Source organism: Monodon monoceros, unplaced genomic scaffold (assembly GCF_005190385.1).
Source record: "Monodon monoceros isolate NGI ecotype Baffin Bay Population unplaced genomic scaffold, NGI_Narwhal_1 Super_Scaffold_18, whole genome shotgun sequence".
Classification (NCBI taxonomy): Eukaryota; Metazoa; Chordata; class Mammalia; order Artiodactyla; family Monodontidae; genus Monodon; species Monodon monoceros.
Window position 1 is genome coordinate 21,259,579 of NW_021703774.1, and position 18,001 is coordinate 21,277,579.

At 44.0% G+C, this 18,001-nt stretch overlaps 1 protein-coding gene across 1 annotated transcript in view; it reads right to left on the reverse strand.

The window, feature by feature from the left end:
- Positions 1 to 3,175, reverse strand: part of TP53BP2 (tumor protein p53 binding protein 2) — a 69,421-nt gene extending 66,246 nt beyond the window's left edge. The window contains exon 1 of the mRNA XM_029229375.1: positions 2,891 to 3,175. Within this exon, the coding sequence (XP_029085208.1) occupies positions 2,891 to 2,917 (27 nt within the window). The 5' untranslated portion in view covers positions 2,918 to 3,175. The remainder of the gene's footprint in view (positions 1 to 2,890) is intronic.
- Positions 3,176 to 18,001: the final 14,826 nt, after the last annotated feature.

The following is an 18,001-nucleotide window of genomic DNA, read 5'->3' on the forward strand; positions in this document are numbered from 1 at the left end:
TTCCATCACAGCTAGATATAAATGCCAAATATATGACATCAACCACTGAGACAGGCAAATTCAAGTTCTCTGGCCTTCCACGTGGCACTGCAGAATACTGTGTGTGGTTTTGTGTGTAGATTTTGTTAATTTACGTTTCAGCAGCAAGTACAAACAAAAATTTTTATAAAACTATATCTAAAAAGAACAGTGAATGCTTTTAGAGTTAGCTAAGCTCCTTCATAAAAATATTCTTCTTTGAATACAACACTTCACAAAATGAAAGTAATGAAAAAAAGATATCTGATATAATTTTAAATGGCTGGGAAATTTTGCTTTTAATGATGATTTCCCTTTATTTGATAAGTAAATACAATATGAGAGTGGCTCACTAAAAAGCCATGCTGTCAAACTGCAAATGACCCTTTCTTTAATGAAGAAAAAATAAGGTGTCAAGTATGAAAGAAGAATCAGTTTCTCCTCACCAAGTTGTGGAAATATCACAGAACCAGACATACTAACTACGGCAGGTATCTGAAAATGAATGTAATTATTACCCCCTTTTCTGCAATAACCTATCATTACCTCTATTGTGATTCTCAGCGCTTGTCTACTTATTTTTAGTTAGCCTGCTAAAATGCATCATCCCCTTCTGGTTTGGGCTCCAAGTACCACTTCATGTCCCACATGGAAGAAAATCACTTGATTCTCTAACATTTGGTGAGAAAACACATGAACACAATTTATTTGCACATTTTTAATATAACGCAGCCTAAATATCAACAGCAAATTATTTTTAGCATGCCTTTAAAAGCAGATCAAAAAAATGTACTCTTAATGCCACAGAACTATACACTTAAAAACGGTTAAAATGGTCATTTTTATGTTACGTACATTTTACCCCAACAAGAAAGTATATCAAGGCAACTATCTACTTTCTGAGACTATCCATTTTTCCATATTAAGCATAATGCTCTTCCTGATAAATTAGAATTTTTCAAAGTAATAAATTCAAAACCTCATTTGGTGGAATAAAAATCCATATTAAAAGCTAAAGAGAAGAATATATTTAAGAAAACAGTCTTATTTTCAAGTACCCCAAACATTACAGGATAAAGACACATATAACATGAGGTTACTAAGTGAAAATTTGTTTCATATTTTTGTATGTCGCAAGTATAAGAATCTCCAGTTTAACCAATATTGCAAATTCAGGAGTTCTTATCTAGCAACTATTCTAAGCGAGGCAATGAGGCACCAACTGCTTCATAAACAGTAACTCTAATCCTCCCAACCACCCTAAGAGCTACTATCATCCCCATTTTGCAGATGGTGAAATTGAGGAACAAATCAGTAAAAAAAGAAAAAAGGGTACAGTCACAAAGGTAGGAGCTGAGCAAATACTGCGCTTGCCATCACACCAAAAGTCTCATTAAGAGTCTACTGACATTAGGAAAGGCAATCAGAAGAACCATGCTGCTAAATTAAATATAGTCTAAAGAGCTACATAAATTTTTATAGATTGTGATGATCTGGTATGCAGTTGGGAGAAACAAAACTTTCATAAGCATTAAGAAAGCCCAAAGAATACCTTCCTTCTTCAAGGAAGAAATCATATTGCAACAACGCACACTTGTTGTCTTGCTCCTATTTTTAAGAAGAATTCACAGACAACTTGCAAAAGTTATTTTAAGGCAAAGAAATGTAAATCCAAGGAATAAAAAATTTTAACAGCAAAATCCCTCACCCTTATCCAATGTCCGCATTTTAATATTGGGCATTCACATCACAAACCTAACTTCATAACCAGGTATTAAACTAAAATAGGATGCATAATGCTATTAACACTTTCAAATTCCCTGAATCCTGGCAGGGCAAACTATCCCAAACCATCTAAACTCAATTATCAAATCCAATAAATTAAGTGTGTCCAGTACGTGAAAGTTTAGGGACGCCCTCCTTAACAAGCTAGGGGGCCTGGGGACAGAATATTATATTCTGCATCTGTGACTGCATATAAACAAAATTTGTCGCCACTCATTCCACAGATTGTATAAAAGTAAAAGAAAAGTTGTTTCTTTAAGAAATGAAGCCATAAGAAAACATCGGATGACTGCAAGATGATCCCGCTTCAGCGGGAGAGGTTTAAGTACAACTTCCTCGAGGAAACAACACTACTGAAGTCTGCATAAGCCATTGCAAGCCTCCAGGTTCTGCGACCGTTGAAGGAAAGGGGCATTTCAAATGTCTCAAACCAGCTGTTCACCTGTGTCCTGGTGGCCACGTCAAAAGCCTACAGAGCCTATAAACAACTCCCTAATCTTCTCAGAGGTCTCGCTAAACAAGTTGTGGGAAACAGCAGGAACCAGGCAAATGCGTTTACTGCGACCAAAACCTTTGAGGTTGCATTTATTAAACCAGTTTCCAGAGACAGAGTGGCTTGGCTGTCGTCACAGCTATCAAGATCGAAATTCAACTAAAAATAAAGCAAGAGTTCTCTTTTCAGTAGGTGTATTTCACTCCAACTTAAAGTTGTTTGTTTAAAGACAAAGCAAATAACAAGATTCCCGGTTCCCTTGTTCTTGACCTTCAAGAACTGCAAAAAGTCAGGACCCAACCAGAGAGAAAAAGAAAAGTTCGAGTGGCTGCCTCACCGACTCTGGAGCAGTTGCTGGAACCCCTCCCCGCGGTGAGGGTCTCCCCGCTCCGGCACGCAGGAGCTTGGGGTGAAGAGCCCCGAGGATGGAGCCGCAGCAGCTCTCCCGAGGTTTGCAACGCAAAGACCACCCGCGTGCGGACTCAGGCCCCCGGGCTCCTCTCGGGACCTGCACGAAGGCGCGCACCAGACCCCCGCCCGCGACCCCGCACACTTCCGACCCCGGCCCCGGCCCCCACCCGCCAGCCCGCTTACCGGCATCATTTTGGACCCGAACCGCATCGAAGCGGATGGCCAGACCGCGGCTCGGAGCCGAGTGGAGGCGCCCAGGGGGTCGCGCGGTGCGGGGGTGGGGAGCGCAGAGGGAGGCCGCCCGGCAGGCGGCGGACCTGTTGCAAAGCGACGGCGGGTGGTGGGGCGGCGTGCGGGTCCGCAGAGTTCTCCCCGCGGCCTGGGGCGCCACCGAGCCCCGGGCCCACCTCCGACCGGGTCCCCGGACGCGGCTTTGTCTACTCAGCGCTCGCGACGGCCCGGACTCCCCCCGCTTTGCTCCGAAACCAACTAATCCCGGGGCCTGGCCCCCGCCGAGCCCGCGCCGGCTCCGCCCCCCGCGCGGAGCCCCGCCCGCGGCGCGCGAGGCTGGCTGGGGGAGGGGAGGACGCGGGGACTGAGCCGCGCGCGCCTGCGCGGGCCCGCGGCAGGAGGGAGGCGAGGCGGCTGGCTCGCGCCCGGGTTGGCGGGCGCCGGGTCACCTTTTCTTTATTTGCCTTCGGACGACGCGTCGCCGGGGGCGCGCGGCGGAGCGACCGGAGCGCGCGCCTGCAGGCGGAGCCGGGGACTGTAAGGCCGCCTCTGAAAGACGGAATAATGAAAGACGCGGGAGGAGCCCGGGGGCTGCGGCCGTCACCTCCCGCAGTTTCGAACTGGGCCAGGAGGCTGAACCTTGGGCCGAGACTCGGCACCTGGACGAGTCCTCCCCGCGGCGGTGCCGCGGGGCTCGGCCGAAGCCAGGCGACCGGACCTCCTGGGAGGACCCGGCCGCACGGCTGGAAGGGCCGATGTCCCTGGAGGCCCGGCCACTAACCCCGTCCCAGCAAGATGGAGATCGGCGGGGCCGTCTCAGCCCGCAGCGCATTCCGAGAGTTCCTGGTGAAGGAGTCCTCGGGCTGTCGCCTTTCGTCTCATTTGCCATCGTCCAAATTCTGATTTAGAACTCACGTGTGACTTTCTATAACTAAAAACAAACACAAAAAAACCAAACATTTAAAAATGACGAAAATGGTCAATTTTACCTGTTTTACCACAATAAAAATAAGTAAATAAAACCAAAAAAGTTTGAAATGCGTAAAGCAGCTTTCTGAGGCGCTGCTTTTCTGTTGCTCAAGAATGTCCTGGATTTCCTCTCTGAAGGTTGCTTGTTACACCCTCAGGACAGTCTCGGATGTGACCACACACTGCTCCCTTTGCAGGGAGCTAAACGAAGGCCTAGGAGAATTGCAGAGGCCATTTCGAAAGAGTAGCAGAGCTGGTTCAGGTACCCTCTTCCACCTTCCAGGGAGACAGATTCCGGGAACCCTAACTGCAGGAAGCCTTAGTTCTGGCAGAATTGTCCCTGTGAGCGAGCTTAAGTGGAGTGAAGCACCTGGATTTACCTAGCCTCAAGGATGGACAGTTCTTTCGTTGTCCAGTATATCCCTTACCAGAATCTCCATCAAAGTCCTATCCTACTCTTCCAGGTACATATCTGGAAATATTAAACTATGACTAATTTGATTAGTATTAAAATGTCTCCAAAAATCCAGTTTAAAGTCTAGCTTTTCTAAGAGGATTGTCCTAAGTCAAGTAAAGGGAATTCATCCCTTTATTCAGTAAATATTTATCCAATACCTACTACATGCTGGGAATTCTTCTAAGTGCTGGGATACATTAATAAAGAAAACAAAAATTGGGTGGACAACAAAATCCGTAGCTGAGTATATTAATAATTAATACTTACATTACCAAATATAGTTATAAGGAAAAAATTAAAGGGGCTAAGGGGATGAGGCATGCAGGTGCAATTTTAAATCAAGTGGTCAAGGGACTTCCCTGGTGGTCCAGTGGTTGAGACTTCCCCTTCCAGTGCAGGGGGTGTGGGTTCGATCCCTGGTCTGGGAGCTAAGATCCCACATGCCTCATGGCCAAAAAACCAAAACATAGAACAGAAGCAATATTGGAACAAATTCAATAAAGTTTTAAGAAATGGTCCACATCAAAAAAAAACTTTAAAAATAAATGAATAAATAAATCAAGTGGTCAAGGTAGACCTCACTGAAAAGACGATCTTGTGAGCACAGACTTGAAGGAGTGGACTACAGCAGCGGTCCCCAACCTTTCTGGCACCAGGGACCAGTTTCCCGGAACACAACTTTTTGGAGGGGGAGGGGTGGGGGGATAGTTCAGGCGAGTGATGAATGTGAGTTATGGGGAGCAGCAGATGAAGCTTTGCTAGCTTACCCGCAGCTCACCTCCTGCTGTGCGGCCCGGGTTCCTAACAGGCCGTGGACTGGTACCAGTCCACGGCCAGGCAGTTGGGGATCTCTGAACTACAGCCTCCATGAAGGCTTCCAGGCAGAGGGAACAGCCAGTGCTAAGGCCTTAAGGTGGGAGCCTACTTGTCACATTCCAGGACCGTCAAGGAGGCCAGGATGGCTGGAGAAGACTAGATAAGGTGGAGAGAAGCAGCAGATGAGGTAGAGTGATATAAAGAGCCGGATAATGTACAGCCTTGGGGGCCATTGTAAGGAATTTGGCTTTTACTCTGAGTGAAATGGGGAGTCATGGAAAGATTTTGAACAGATGAGTACCATGATCTGACATATTTTAATGGAATCATTCTAGCTGCCGTGGAAAACAGACAAAGTTAGCAGAGAACCTGTAGGAAGACCTTGCAATAATCCAAGCAAAAGATGAAAGTGGCTTGGGCAGTAACAGTGGATGTGGTGAAAAGTGGTCAGATGTGGGATGTATTCTGAAGGCCGAACCCATAGAATTTCCTGATAGGATAGATATGGAATAGGAGAGTAAAAAAGTCAAGGGTGAGTTCAAGGTTTTTGTCCTGAAGAATGGAAGCTGCTACCAACTGAGACGGAGAAAGACCCTGAGTGGCAAGTTGCAGGGAAGAGGCGATCATGTTAAATTTGAGAATCTTAATAAAAATAAGAGAAACCCTAATCCTGGAATTTAGCACATTTGTGGAAAGCAAGACTCCCTTTTGGCAACCGGCAGGGACTATGTAACCCAAAAACCTACTTCATATTCCGCTGGCTTTCATTATTTTCTGGCATATGAAGAAATCTCAGAAACAACTATAAGATACCATGATCCAGGTCATCCAGGAAAGGGATTCTGAATATCGGTCACTAAACGTCCCATCCTCAACAAGGAGAAAACAACTCTCTTTGCCATCCAAAAACTGGTCACACACAATAGTAAATTATATTTAGAGGGAGCATCGGCAGCCCTGGCTTATTAATAAAATAATAGAAGTAGAAGAAAGGAGAGGATTATTGGAATAAGATGACCCAGGTCTATTTCTTTCCCGCCTGTTCTCACGGTTTGTTTTACTGCCTGTTTCTCCTGAGGAGAGGAAGAAAAGGGGACAGCGGCTGGCGATCGGTCCCAAAACTCACTTCCAGCCAATTGAGAATTCCCTGCTGGCATATTTCTGTTGAGGGTTTGGTTTTGTTTTCTTTTCTTTCTTTCGTTTATTTTCTTTTTTAGCGTTGAGCATGAAACCAATGAAACCCTGTCTATGCTTCGGTTTCATTCCTTCAGATTCTGTGCCATCACATATAGCTCTCAGATGGGTTGTTTTCTGCCTTCCAAAGTTCCACCTATTTCTTCATGCCCACTCTCACCTGCTTATTCTGCCGAGAGCCTGTCCTCGTTTCTCCCGACTCTATAATTCTATATTCAACTCCGAGAAAGATAAATCAAATCACCACCAGCTGGGTGCAGAGAAGCTGTCTTCTCTTTGGATCTCACCTTACCCCCAGGCACAGTACAATCAATCACTTGTTTGGCTGGAGTTCAAATGTTTCAGTTCCCAACTTCCTCCCCATGTTACTTTCTTTCCCATTTCCCTCAGGTGTTCCAAACCTTGCATCCCTCCCCGGCTCAGAAGATGAACTCCCAGTTTCCTTACCCAATGAAATAGAGGCTATTGGAGCTTACATTACACACCTGCAATATCCTTTCCTCCACTTCCAACCCATCATGCAACCTTCTCCACTTCCTTCCTCTTCTTCATTTCACTCTGGGTGCCCGAATTTTGCCAGGCACCGTTCTAAACTCTAGAGATACAACAGCCTGCAAAACAAAGACTCTGCCTTCATGAAGCTTGGATTCTAGTCAGGGAGTTAGACAATAAATGAATGAGATTATAATAGATGCTTTGTGGGGTGGGGGAAGCAACTAGGTAAACCAAAGAGTAGTGTCTGTTTTGGATAGGGTGGTCAGAGAAGTCCTCTCAGGGATGGAGTGAGGGAGGGAATGGGGCTCTAGGCAGTGGGAATAGGAAGGGCAAAGAGCCTGAGGCAGGAGTGTGCCAGGCATCTTAAAGAAACAGCAGGGAATTCCCTGGCGGTCCAGTGGTTAGGACTCTGCGCTTTCACTGTGAGGGCCTGGGTTCAATCCCTGGTAGGGGAACTTAGAGCCTGCGAGCCACAGGGTGCAGCCAAAAAAAAAAAAAAAAGAAAAACCAGCAAAAAGGACCAGTGTGCCTGGCGCTGAGTGAACAAGAAGGGTGGTCAGGGAGGTGGAAGATCGATTGCGTGGGACCATGTGTTCCACCAATTATTCTCCCTCTTGAAATCTCAGATACTCCATTTTTCAGGTTTCTTCGCCTACAAGTTTATTTGGTTCTCTCCTACACTCCCTTCAAATTAGCAGTAACCAAAAGACAGAGATGGGGCAGAATTTTGAGTTTCAAGCCTCCTTGCCTCCATCCACACTTTTCTCTTTGCCTTGAATATCTTCCCCCTCACCCTACTTCTGCTCATCTTTTAAGTGCCTACCTAAATGTCATTCTTGGAAGTCACGTTTCATGTTTCTCAAACATAATTAATCAATATCTCATCTATATTCCATAGCCATTTATATATATATATAAACAATTTATTTATTATGGTACTTACCATATGATATAGAAAAAAGCACATTTGTCTTCACAACTAGACTCAGTGGCAAAAGCTATTTGTTTGTTCATTTATGTGTGTCTCTTCAGCCCTAACATTGTGCCTGGGCGTGGTAGGTACTCAATAAATGTAGAATTGATGGTACTTAATCAGTGTTTACCATGCTCTCTTTTCTCTTTGCTAGGAACAAAACCTAGGGAGGTTTTGTTCCTGATTCCTGCAATAGCCTCAGGCAGGTCTTCCTGCCCTGTTTCCTCCAATCCATTCTCCTCCCTAGGAGTTGGCAAACAACAGGCCAGATCTGCCCTCCACCAGTTTTTGTATTGCCTATGAGCGAATACGGTTTTTACATTTTTTAATGCTCGAGGGAGAGGGGAGGAATCAAAAAAAGAATACGTTGTGACACAAGAAAATTATATGAAATTCAAATTTCTGTGTCCTTAAGGAAAGTTTTATTGGAATACAGCCACACATATTTGTTTACATGTTGTCTGTGGCTGCTTTTACACTACAACAGGGGAATTGAGTAGTTGTGGTAGAGACTGTATGTCCGGCAAAGCCTGAAATATTTACTACCTGGCCCTTTAAAGGGGAGGTTTGCCACTCCTGCTCTAAGAGCAACAAGAATGATCATTTTAGCAAAAGCGTGATCATGTCACTCCCATGCTTGAAAGTCTTTAATCAAAGTGGATGGGCATATGGATGGGGTAGAACTGAGGTCTGAAGGACATTGGGGCCAGATGATAAACGTACATAGAAGTTAATCATACTTTTCTGTCTTCTTGTGTTTACTCTAAATTCTGGATAATAAAAAAATTTTTTTCAAGAAAAAAGAAAACCCTTCCATTGCCTTCTATTGTTGTTAGGGTAAAGAATACTCTATACATGGCCTCCAAGCCTTTGCTTGGTCTAGCTCATACCTACTCTCTGAGACAGTTAGGGCAGGAAGGAGGAACAGTAATTACCTCCCCATATTCATGAAAAAATGATTCGAGGGCTTCCCTGGTGGCGCAGTGGTTGAGAGTCCGTCTGGCGATGCAGGGGACGCACGTTCGTGCCCCGGTCCGGGAAGATCCCACATGCTGCGGAGCGGCTGGGCCAGTGAGCCATGGCCACTGAGCCTGCGCGTCCGGAGCCTGTGCTCCGCAACGGGAGAGGCCACAACAGTGAGAGGCCCGCGTACCCCCCACTAAAAAAAAGGATTCGAAATTGGTAACTTTGCAGAATAAACTCAGTGCTTTGAAGACATCTTTCTGGCTACTGACTGTATGTTGATTTAGTTTAAATAAGTCCCTGCTTATTGCAAGCCGTGGAACCAGGGGCTCCTGGTTCCTCAGCTTCTGTTGTCAATTCTCTCTCCATACCTCACCTTCCCCTCCCTCATCCAGTCTGCCTTCCAGCCCCATCCCCCTCTGAAATAGCTCTTGATGAAATCACTGGTGACCTCTACTTCATTGGTGCAATAAACATTTTCATCTTTCTTGACCTTTCACCAGCACTTAGCTGTGACTCATTCTCTCCCTCTCAAAACACCCGTTTCCCTTGGCTTTTAGGACAATGCTCTCATGGTTTTCCTCCTACCTCTCTCACTGCTTCTTCTCTGTGTCTTTTGAAGCTCATTCCTCCTCACTAGCCTTGACATGTTGAAGGTCCTCAAGGCTCAATCCTAACTATTTCCTTTTTTCACTGACTACCTTCTTCCTCGACAGTCTCATCCCCAGTCTTAAACCTCATCTACACATCGTATGAATTTTTATGTTTCCAAACCAGACTGCTTCTCTGGGCTCTAGAACTGAGCTCTCCAATGAGAAAGTCACGTACCATATATAGCTATTGAGCATTTGAAATGTGGCTAGTGCAACTGAGAAACTACAACTTTCATTTTAATTCATTTAAATGTAAGTGGACGGTAGTGGTAGACAGTGTAGATACGGAATACTTACATCATCACAGAAAGTTCTACTGAACAGTGCTGCATATCCATACCCAGTCATATCCAGCTGCCTGTTAGTCATTTCCTCTTGGCTGTCTCAAGGTATTGCAAACTCAACTTGTCTAAAACCAAACATGTAATCTTTCTCCCCAGTATGTCCTGTCTCTGTGAATGGCACAAGTGTTCATCCATTTTCTCAAGCCAAGAACCCAGGAATCATGCTTGACTTTATTTCTTCCTCATCTCCAACATCTATTCAATCATCAAGCTGTGTTCATTCTGTTTCTTAGACATTTCTTCAAAATCCCCATTTTCCATCACCGCCGCTACTCTGCTGAAGCCACTATCATCTCTCATTTGTCTGATTATAGACAACCCTACTTAAAGTCTCTCCTTAACATTGCCTCCAAGCCCTGAATGTCTGTCCCTGCCCATTCTCTATCTTTACCAGGTATAGTCCCCTCCCTCCCTGAGACTCAGCCGCACCATCCTTTTTCAGTCCCTTTCACCCTCCATGCTTCTTCCAGGACATACGGCAGCATGGCTCCGAGGACCTCACCTTTATGCCACGCACCACCACTGAATATTTAGACAAATTGTGTTGCTAGTGTTATTCAATTCATGCCTGTCTCTCCCACAAGACTTTAAACTGTAGGGTATCGACTTCAGCTCATCCTTGTTTACCACTGATCCTTCGGTACCTAAAATGGGGCCCGGTACATAGTAGTAGAATGAATAACTGAATGAACAAAAGAGCGAATAATGAGTTGTTCATTTGCCTGTAACGCATGTGATTAAAGCCAGTGCATTAGTCAGCTCAGGCTGCCATAACAAAATATCGTAGACTAGGCGGCTTAAACTACAGGAATTTATGTTTTTCACGGTTCTGGAGGCTGGGAAGTCCCAGACCAAGGTACCAGCCAGTTTGGTGCCACAGAGAGGGCTCTCTTCCTGGCTTACAGGCTACTGTCTTTGCATGTATCCCCACACGGCAGAGAGAGAACGAGGAAGAAAGCTCTCTGGTGTCTCTTCCTATAAGGGCGAGAATCCCATCATGAGGGCCTGCAAGACCTCATCTAAACTTTATTATCTTTCAAAAGCCCCACCCTCAAATACCATCACACTTGGGGGGGTAGTGCTTCAACATAAATTTGGGGGTGGACACAATTCAGTCCACAACAGCCAGCATTTTGCACATTTTCCCAATCCTATGGCCATACGTTATACTCATCACCCCAAAAAGCCATCTCATAAATGCCTATAAGAGGCTCTGATTGAATGAGGGTGAAAGGATGTATGAAACAAAAACCCGTTGCTGGAAAACAGACCTAATGTGCTTGCCCTTCTGCTGATTGGTCTATGATGTCATCATCCATAAAGGACTATATTGATAATTACTACACAGCATTTGAAAAGTAAGACAGTCTACCTGATGTTACTTCAGAAAGTTAAACTGAGGCTTCACTGTTAGCAAGCAAGAGAAGTCTAGCCTGAAATACTGAAAATGGACACTTTCAGGTGCCGAGGTGTCACAAAGGCCATTGGCCATCAACAGAGCCTGCTGTGGCTTTGTTCTCCCCAATGCAAAGGGGTTTTTATTTCACTGTGAGGAATATACATGTATTTCCTCCTGGTCTCTGTTAAAATACACCATGTTAGATCAGAATGCACTGAGTTCTAGTCAGTTCAAAACCATTTGAAACCATTTTTAAACCAGGGCTTTATTCAAATATTTTTCAAGAGTGCCTGTGAAGGAACTTCCCTGGTGGCACAATGGTTAGGAATCCTCCTGCCAGTGCAGGGGACACGGGTTCAATCCCTGGTCCGGGAAGATCCCACATGCCGCAGAGCAACTAGGCCCGTGTGCCACGGCTGCTGAGCCTGTGCTCCAGAGCCTGTGAGCCACAACTACTGAGCCTGCGTGCCACAACTACTGAAACCCGTGCGCCTAGAGTCTGTGCTCCACAACAAGAGAAGCCACCACAATGAGAAGCCCACACACTGCAACGAAGAGTAGCCCCTGCTTGACGCAACTAAAGAAAGCCTGTGTGCAGCAACGAAGACCCAAGGCAGCCATAAATAAATAAATAAATAAATAAATAAATAAATAAATAAATAAATAAAAGACTGCACTCCTAATGCAGGGGACACGGGTTTGATCCCTGGTCAGGGAACTGAGATCCCACATGCTGCACGCCGTGGCCAATAAATAAATAGTTTTATTGAGTGTCTACTATGTGCATAGCAATATGAAATATACAAGTAAGACTTGATCTGGGCCCTTGACAAGCTTAGAAACTGCGGAAGGAGGAAATGCAGGTGGAAATAATAATAAGTAGGCCCACCATTTATAGCACCATGCCCACACCATGCTAAGCCCTTTACAAACCTTTTCTTGTATGATCTGCACTAACTGTATAAGGAGATACTGAAATCTCCATTTTACAGATGGAGAAACTAAGGCTTAGAGATGCTAACTCATTAATTCATTCAATAAGTATTTACTAAGAGTGTATTACGTATGTGCAGGTACAATTCTAAGTTCTAGGGATATAGCAGTGAAGAAGACGGATAAGGTCCTGCTCTGCTGTCTAGAAGTTTTTTTTCTAATAGAGGATGCAGACGATAAACAAGTAAATAGGACAAGTGCTATGAAGAAGTTAAAATAAGACGATGTAACAGTGACTGGAGTGGGGTAGGTACTTTAGAAATGGTGGTCAGGAAAGTTCTGTCTGAAGAGATGATATTTGAACTGAGATCTGGATGACAGGAAGAAACTATCCTCAGAAGATCTGGATGAAGATGGTCCCAGGTAGAGGAAAGACCCAGGTAGAGGAAAGAGCACATGCAAAAATCCTGAGGGAGACGTGAGCCTGGCATGTTCAACAAGCAAAAGGAAAGCCAGAGTGACTAGAGCAGTGGGTCTCACTCCAAGTCAGACAGCCAATAAATAACACAGACGACAGTCAAATCTAGCTCTGCCTACAGCCAAAGCCCGCACTCTACAACTAAACATCACCTAAAGGGACAAATCAAATGTTCTACATATTGTCATCACTGACTGTGTTTTTAAGTTAACTTGAAAAAAATCCAAAGAAAATCCAAAATCCAAAGCAAAAGGAACATATGGAATCAAAAGTCAAAATAGAAGTCTTGCAAACAGAAAGGCTTCCCTAAGAGAGGAGCTAAGAAGACAAAGCATTGTATTGCACAAGCTGTATCAAACCCAGTTTCATCTAACCCTGAGCTTAACTTCAGCCCATTACACATCTGCAGTTCTTATCTTGGACTGAAGTCCCTTGGGGGTGATGGGAGGTAGCTCTAATGCTTCAGATTAGGAGCTCAGATAAGCTTAATGTCCAAAATTCTTCCAGCTTCTCACGGGTGCCAGCAGAGAACTACTCAGTCTGGAGGGCCCCTACTTCTGGAGGCTCCAACAGAAGAACCCTTGGCAGGCAGGAGCCATCGTGGCGAGAGGTTCTGCAGGAAACCATGCTGGCTTGGCTGGTCAGGTGTGATTAAACCAGTGCACGTATGGGAGGGGGCGGTAGGTTCAGACAGGTGTTGTTATTGAGATAGTCATCGTAAGGTAAGTGGCAGAGGGCCAAATTGTGGGCAGGGCAGGCTCAAGTTGCCAGGCAAACTGTCATAGAAAAAGAGGGCAGAAAACCTTATCGAAATGAAACACCACATGTGAATCCAAGAGCAACGAGTTTTTCTAATACCTCGCTGGGTCAAATGAGCCCATTTTAAGGCAAGTTAGCCTGGATTTAACTGCACAGCCCTGTCCCAAAGAAATCTCAGTCTTAAAGGGCTGGGCCTCTCCTCTGTATCCAGGTACACAGAATGTCCTACTCCAGCAATCCCTTCACCTGTTGATGAATATTTGGGCTGTTTCCTGATCTGGCTATTATGAATAAACCTGCTGTGAACATTCAGAAGTCTTTTTCTGATCATGTATTTTCATTTACCTTTGGCAAATAAATATCTAGCAATAGAATTGCTGGGTCATTTGGTTACTGTATGTTTACCTTTATAAAAAATTGCCAAACTCTTTTCCAAAGTGGTTAGACCATTTTACACTCCTGCCAGCGCCATATGAGAGTTCCAGTTGAGCCACGTATTTGAGAACACTTGGTATTGTCCGATGACTTATGGTAAGCATCTTCTCATGCTATTGGCCATTTGTATATTTTCTTTTGTGAAGTATCTGTCCAAGTCTTTAGCCCACCTTTAACTGGGTTGTCCGTCTTATGATTATTGAGTTGTAAGAATTTCTTGTATATTCTGGGGAAATGTCCTTTGACAGACATGTGCATTGAGACTATTTTCTCGCATTATGTGGCTTGTCATCTCATTTTCTTAATGGTGTCTTTCAAAGAGGAGAAATTCTAATTTTGATGAAGTTCAGTTTATCATGTTTTTCTTTTATGTTTTGTGCTTTCTGTGTCCTAAGAAATCTTGCTTAACACAAGGTTTCGAAGATTTTTCTCCCATGTTTTCTTCTAAAAAATTTATAATTTTATCTTTTACACTTAGGTCCATGACCTATTTTGAGTTACTTTTTGTGTATGTTATGAAATAAGGTCAAAGTTCTTTTTTCAATATGGATATATAGTCTATTCCAATGAAATAGACTGTCTTTTCCTCATTCAATTATTTTGGCCTTTTTGTCAAAAATCAACTAATCATATATGTGTGGGTATATTTCTGGGCTCTCCACTCCATCCCATTGATTTACACGTCCCATAGTATCAAGATCCCCACACTGCTCCCTCTTCTCCAGTATCTTGTCCCCCAGCCCATGGATTCAAGCTATGTCAGCAGCCCCTAACTCTGATCTCTGCTTCCTCAGCTCAGAGGGACTTCCATGTTCTGTCTGGGTTCTATATCATGATGCCAAAGAAACTGTCCCCAGGTACAATTTGCCCAAAGTCAAAGGGCAAATGGCACTTACCCCTTGAGCTTCCTTGTCCTCAAGGATCACGATCTCATACTGTCTGTTGTTAAATGCCTGAAGACAGTTGCCACATATATTTTGTCTAGTTTTATTCTTGTTTACGGCAGGAAGGTTAGTCTAGTACCAATTACTACATCTTGGCCAGAAGTAGAAGTGAAAGCACATACTTCTAACTTTATGGTTAGAAGAAACCTTGGAGGTACATCTGAGCAGCAACTATGTCAGCAGTTAACAGCAGCAGCTACAACTCTGTGGGCTCCCCAGTAGGGTCTGAAGTCTGTCACTTTTGTTAGTAGCTCAAAGCTGCAAAAATTGAAGTGTTCCGTTAGGATGAGGTTGATGCTTTCAACCCTCAAGAAGGGTTTCATCGTCTTTTACAACTATATGAGGACGGAAAAAGGTTTCCTTTGGTCAGCTTATCTAGTTCTTTCTATGGACGTAAATGTATAGGTGTCCACTAACTAGCAGATTCCCTCCCCAAATTCAAGGTCACCAAAATTTCCAGCTGACCATGAAGAGGTTTATAAACCCCAATGTCCTGAGGCAGGGCCCAAATACGTCTTGTGAAGAGTCCTGATGAGGACACACATGCGTCCAACAAGGAGTATCTTCCTGGACTTGGGGTTAACTGATAGAACTTGCTGAGCCAGATGACAGCCAGGCGGCTCCCAGGAGGCAAAGTTGGGATAAAGCTGGGGCCTCACACTTACATTGAGAAGCAGCAGGTGAGTTGACACCATCATCCCTGGGGATGTCTCTGTGTGTGTGTGTGTGTGTGTGTGTGTGTGTGTGTGTGTGTGTGTGTGCGTAGCAGGGAGGGGCGGGGGGGGCAGGGGGATGGTTGGAGAAGACAGCCTGAAAACAGGATGCTGGGGAGATGTGTCAAATCTAAACACTAAGCTGAGTGGTAAGCTGGGCCTATGAACCCCAGATAGTTGAACAAAGAGAAAGCCTGTGCACAGCAACGAAGACCCAACACAGCCAAAAATACATAAACTAAAATAATAATAATAATTTTTAAAATAAATAAATAAATTTTAACATTATTGTTTTGCAAGTCTAGATAAAGTTTTTACCATACGCCAAAGTGAACAAGGTTCCTCAGCTTTCTAAGTGAGCCGTCTTTTTTTTTTTTAATTTATTTTTGGCTGCATTGGGTCTTCGTTGCTGCGTGCGGGCTTTCTCTAGCTGCGGCGAGCGGGGGCTATTCTTCGTTGCGATGCATGGGCTTCTCCTTGTGGTGTTTTCTCTTGTTGTGGAGCACGGGCTCTAGGCGCTCAGGCTTCAGTACTTGTGGCGCATGGGCTTCAGTAGTTGTGGCGCACAGGCTTAGTTGCTTCGCGGCATGTGGGATCTTCCTGGACCAGGGCTCGAGCCCGTGTCCCCTGCATTGGCAGGGGGATTCTTAACCACTGCACCACCAGGGAAGTCCCAAGCCATTTTCCTAATTATCATGTGCACAAAATTTGTCACACATGCAACTTAGAGGTGAAACTATATACTCCTCTTCCAAGTGTGTGACGTTTTAAAAATAAAAAACCAGGGGCTTCCCTGGTGGCGCAGTGGTTGAGAGTCCGCCTGCCAATGCAGGGGACACGGGTTCATGCCCCGGTCCGGGAAGATCCCACATGCCGTGGAGCGGCTGGGCCCGTGAGCCATGGCCGCTGAGCCTGCGCGTCCGGAGCCTGTGATCTGCAACGGGAAAAGCCACAACAGTGAGAGGCCTGCGTACCGCAAAAATAATAATAATAATTAAAAAAAATAAAAATTAAAAACCAGAAAGGTCTTTTTATGTGTATTGTTTTCAGAAAAAAAAAAGGTTATATGCTCAACCAAACTATCATTTAAGAATAAGTTATTGGATAATTGATGATATCATGAGATTATTACAGATTTAAGAGTGATAATGATACTATTGTGGCTATTTTTATTTTATTCTTTTAAGTCCTTATCTTCTAGTTATACATATTGAAATAGCTATGGATAGAATGATATGATATCTGGCTTTTGCTTAAAATAATAAAGGATGGCAGGAGTAGATGAGGGTATAATTGAAATGAGATTTGCCTGAAGTAGATAACTGTAAAAGGTAAGTGATGGGTACATGGGAATTCACTATATTGTTCTCTATATATGTTAGTTGTTTGTTTTTTTTTTAATTTTATTTATTTATTTATTTTTGGCTTCATTGGGTCTTTGTTGCTGCACGTGGGCTTTCTCTAGTTGCAGCGAGCAGGGCTACTCTTCATTGCAGTGTGCGGGCTTCTCATTGCAGTGGCTTCTCTTGTTGCGGAGCATGGACTCTAGGTACACAGGCTTCAGCAGTTGTGACACACGGGCTCAATAGTTGTGGCTTGTGGGCTCTAAAGCGCAGACTCAGTAGTTGTGGCGCATGGGTTTAGTTGCTCTGCAGTATGTGGGATCTTCCCGGACCAGGGTTCGACGTTATTTGTATTTTATTACAAATTATTTGTATAACTTGTTAATAAGTTGTTATTTGTATAAGTTTAAATTTTTCCATAATAAAATGCTAAGAAAAGTCTTCAAATATTTAAAGGGTTGTCACTTTTAAGGACCCTTGTGGTTTCATTGGGCCCACCCATATAATCCAGGATAATTTCCCTATTCTAAGGTCAGCTGATTAGCAACTTTAATTCCATCTGCAGCCTGAATTCCTTTTTGCCATGTAATATATTCACTGGTTCTGGGGGGCCATTATTATGCCAACTATCTTGCGATATGATTGACATGCTAAAAACTGCAATACTTACAGTGTACCATTGATAAGTTTTAACATATATGCAAATCTCTGAAATTGTCACCACAATCAAGATAATAAACATATCCATCACCCTCAAAAGCTTCTTTGTGCCCCTTTATAATCTCTACCTCCTTCCTCTCCCTTTCCCCCTTCTTCCCCATGTGGCTACCAACCTGATTTCTGTTAGTATAGAATTAGCTTGCATTTTCTAGAATTTTATATAGATGGAATCATACAGTATGTACTTTTGGGGGGTTGTCTGGCTTCTTCCACTCTGAATAATTATGAGATTCATCCATGTTTTTATGTGCATCAATATCTTATCCCAATTTTTTTGTTGTGGTTCTGGTTAAGTAGTATTCCATTGTCTGGTTACACCACAATTTGTTTACCCATTAATCTGTTAATGGAAATCTGGGTTGTTCCCAGTTTGGGGCTATTACAAATAAAGCTGTTATAAACATTAGTATACAAGTCTTTGTATAGACACATGTTTTCATTTCTCTTGGGTAAATAACTGGGAGTGGAATGGCTT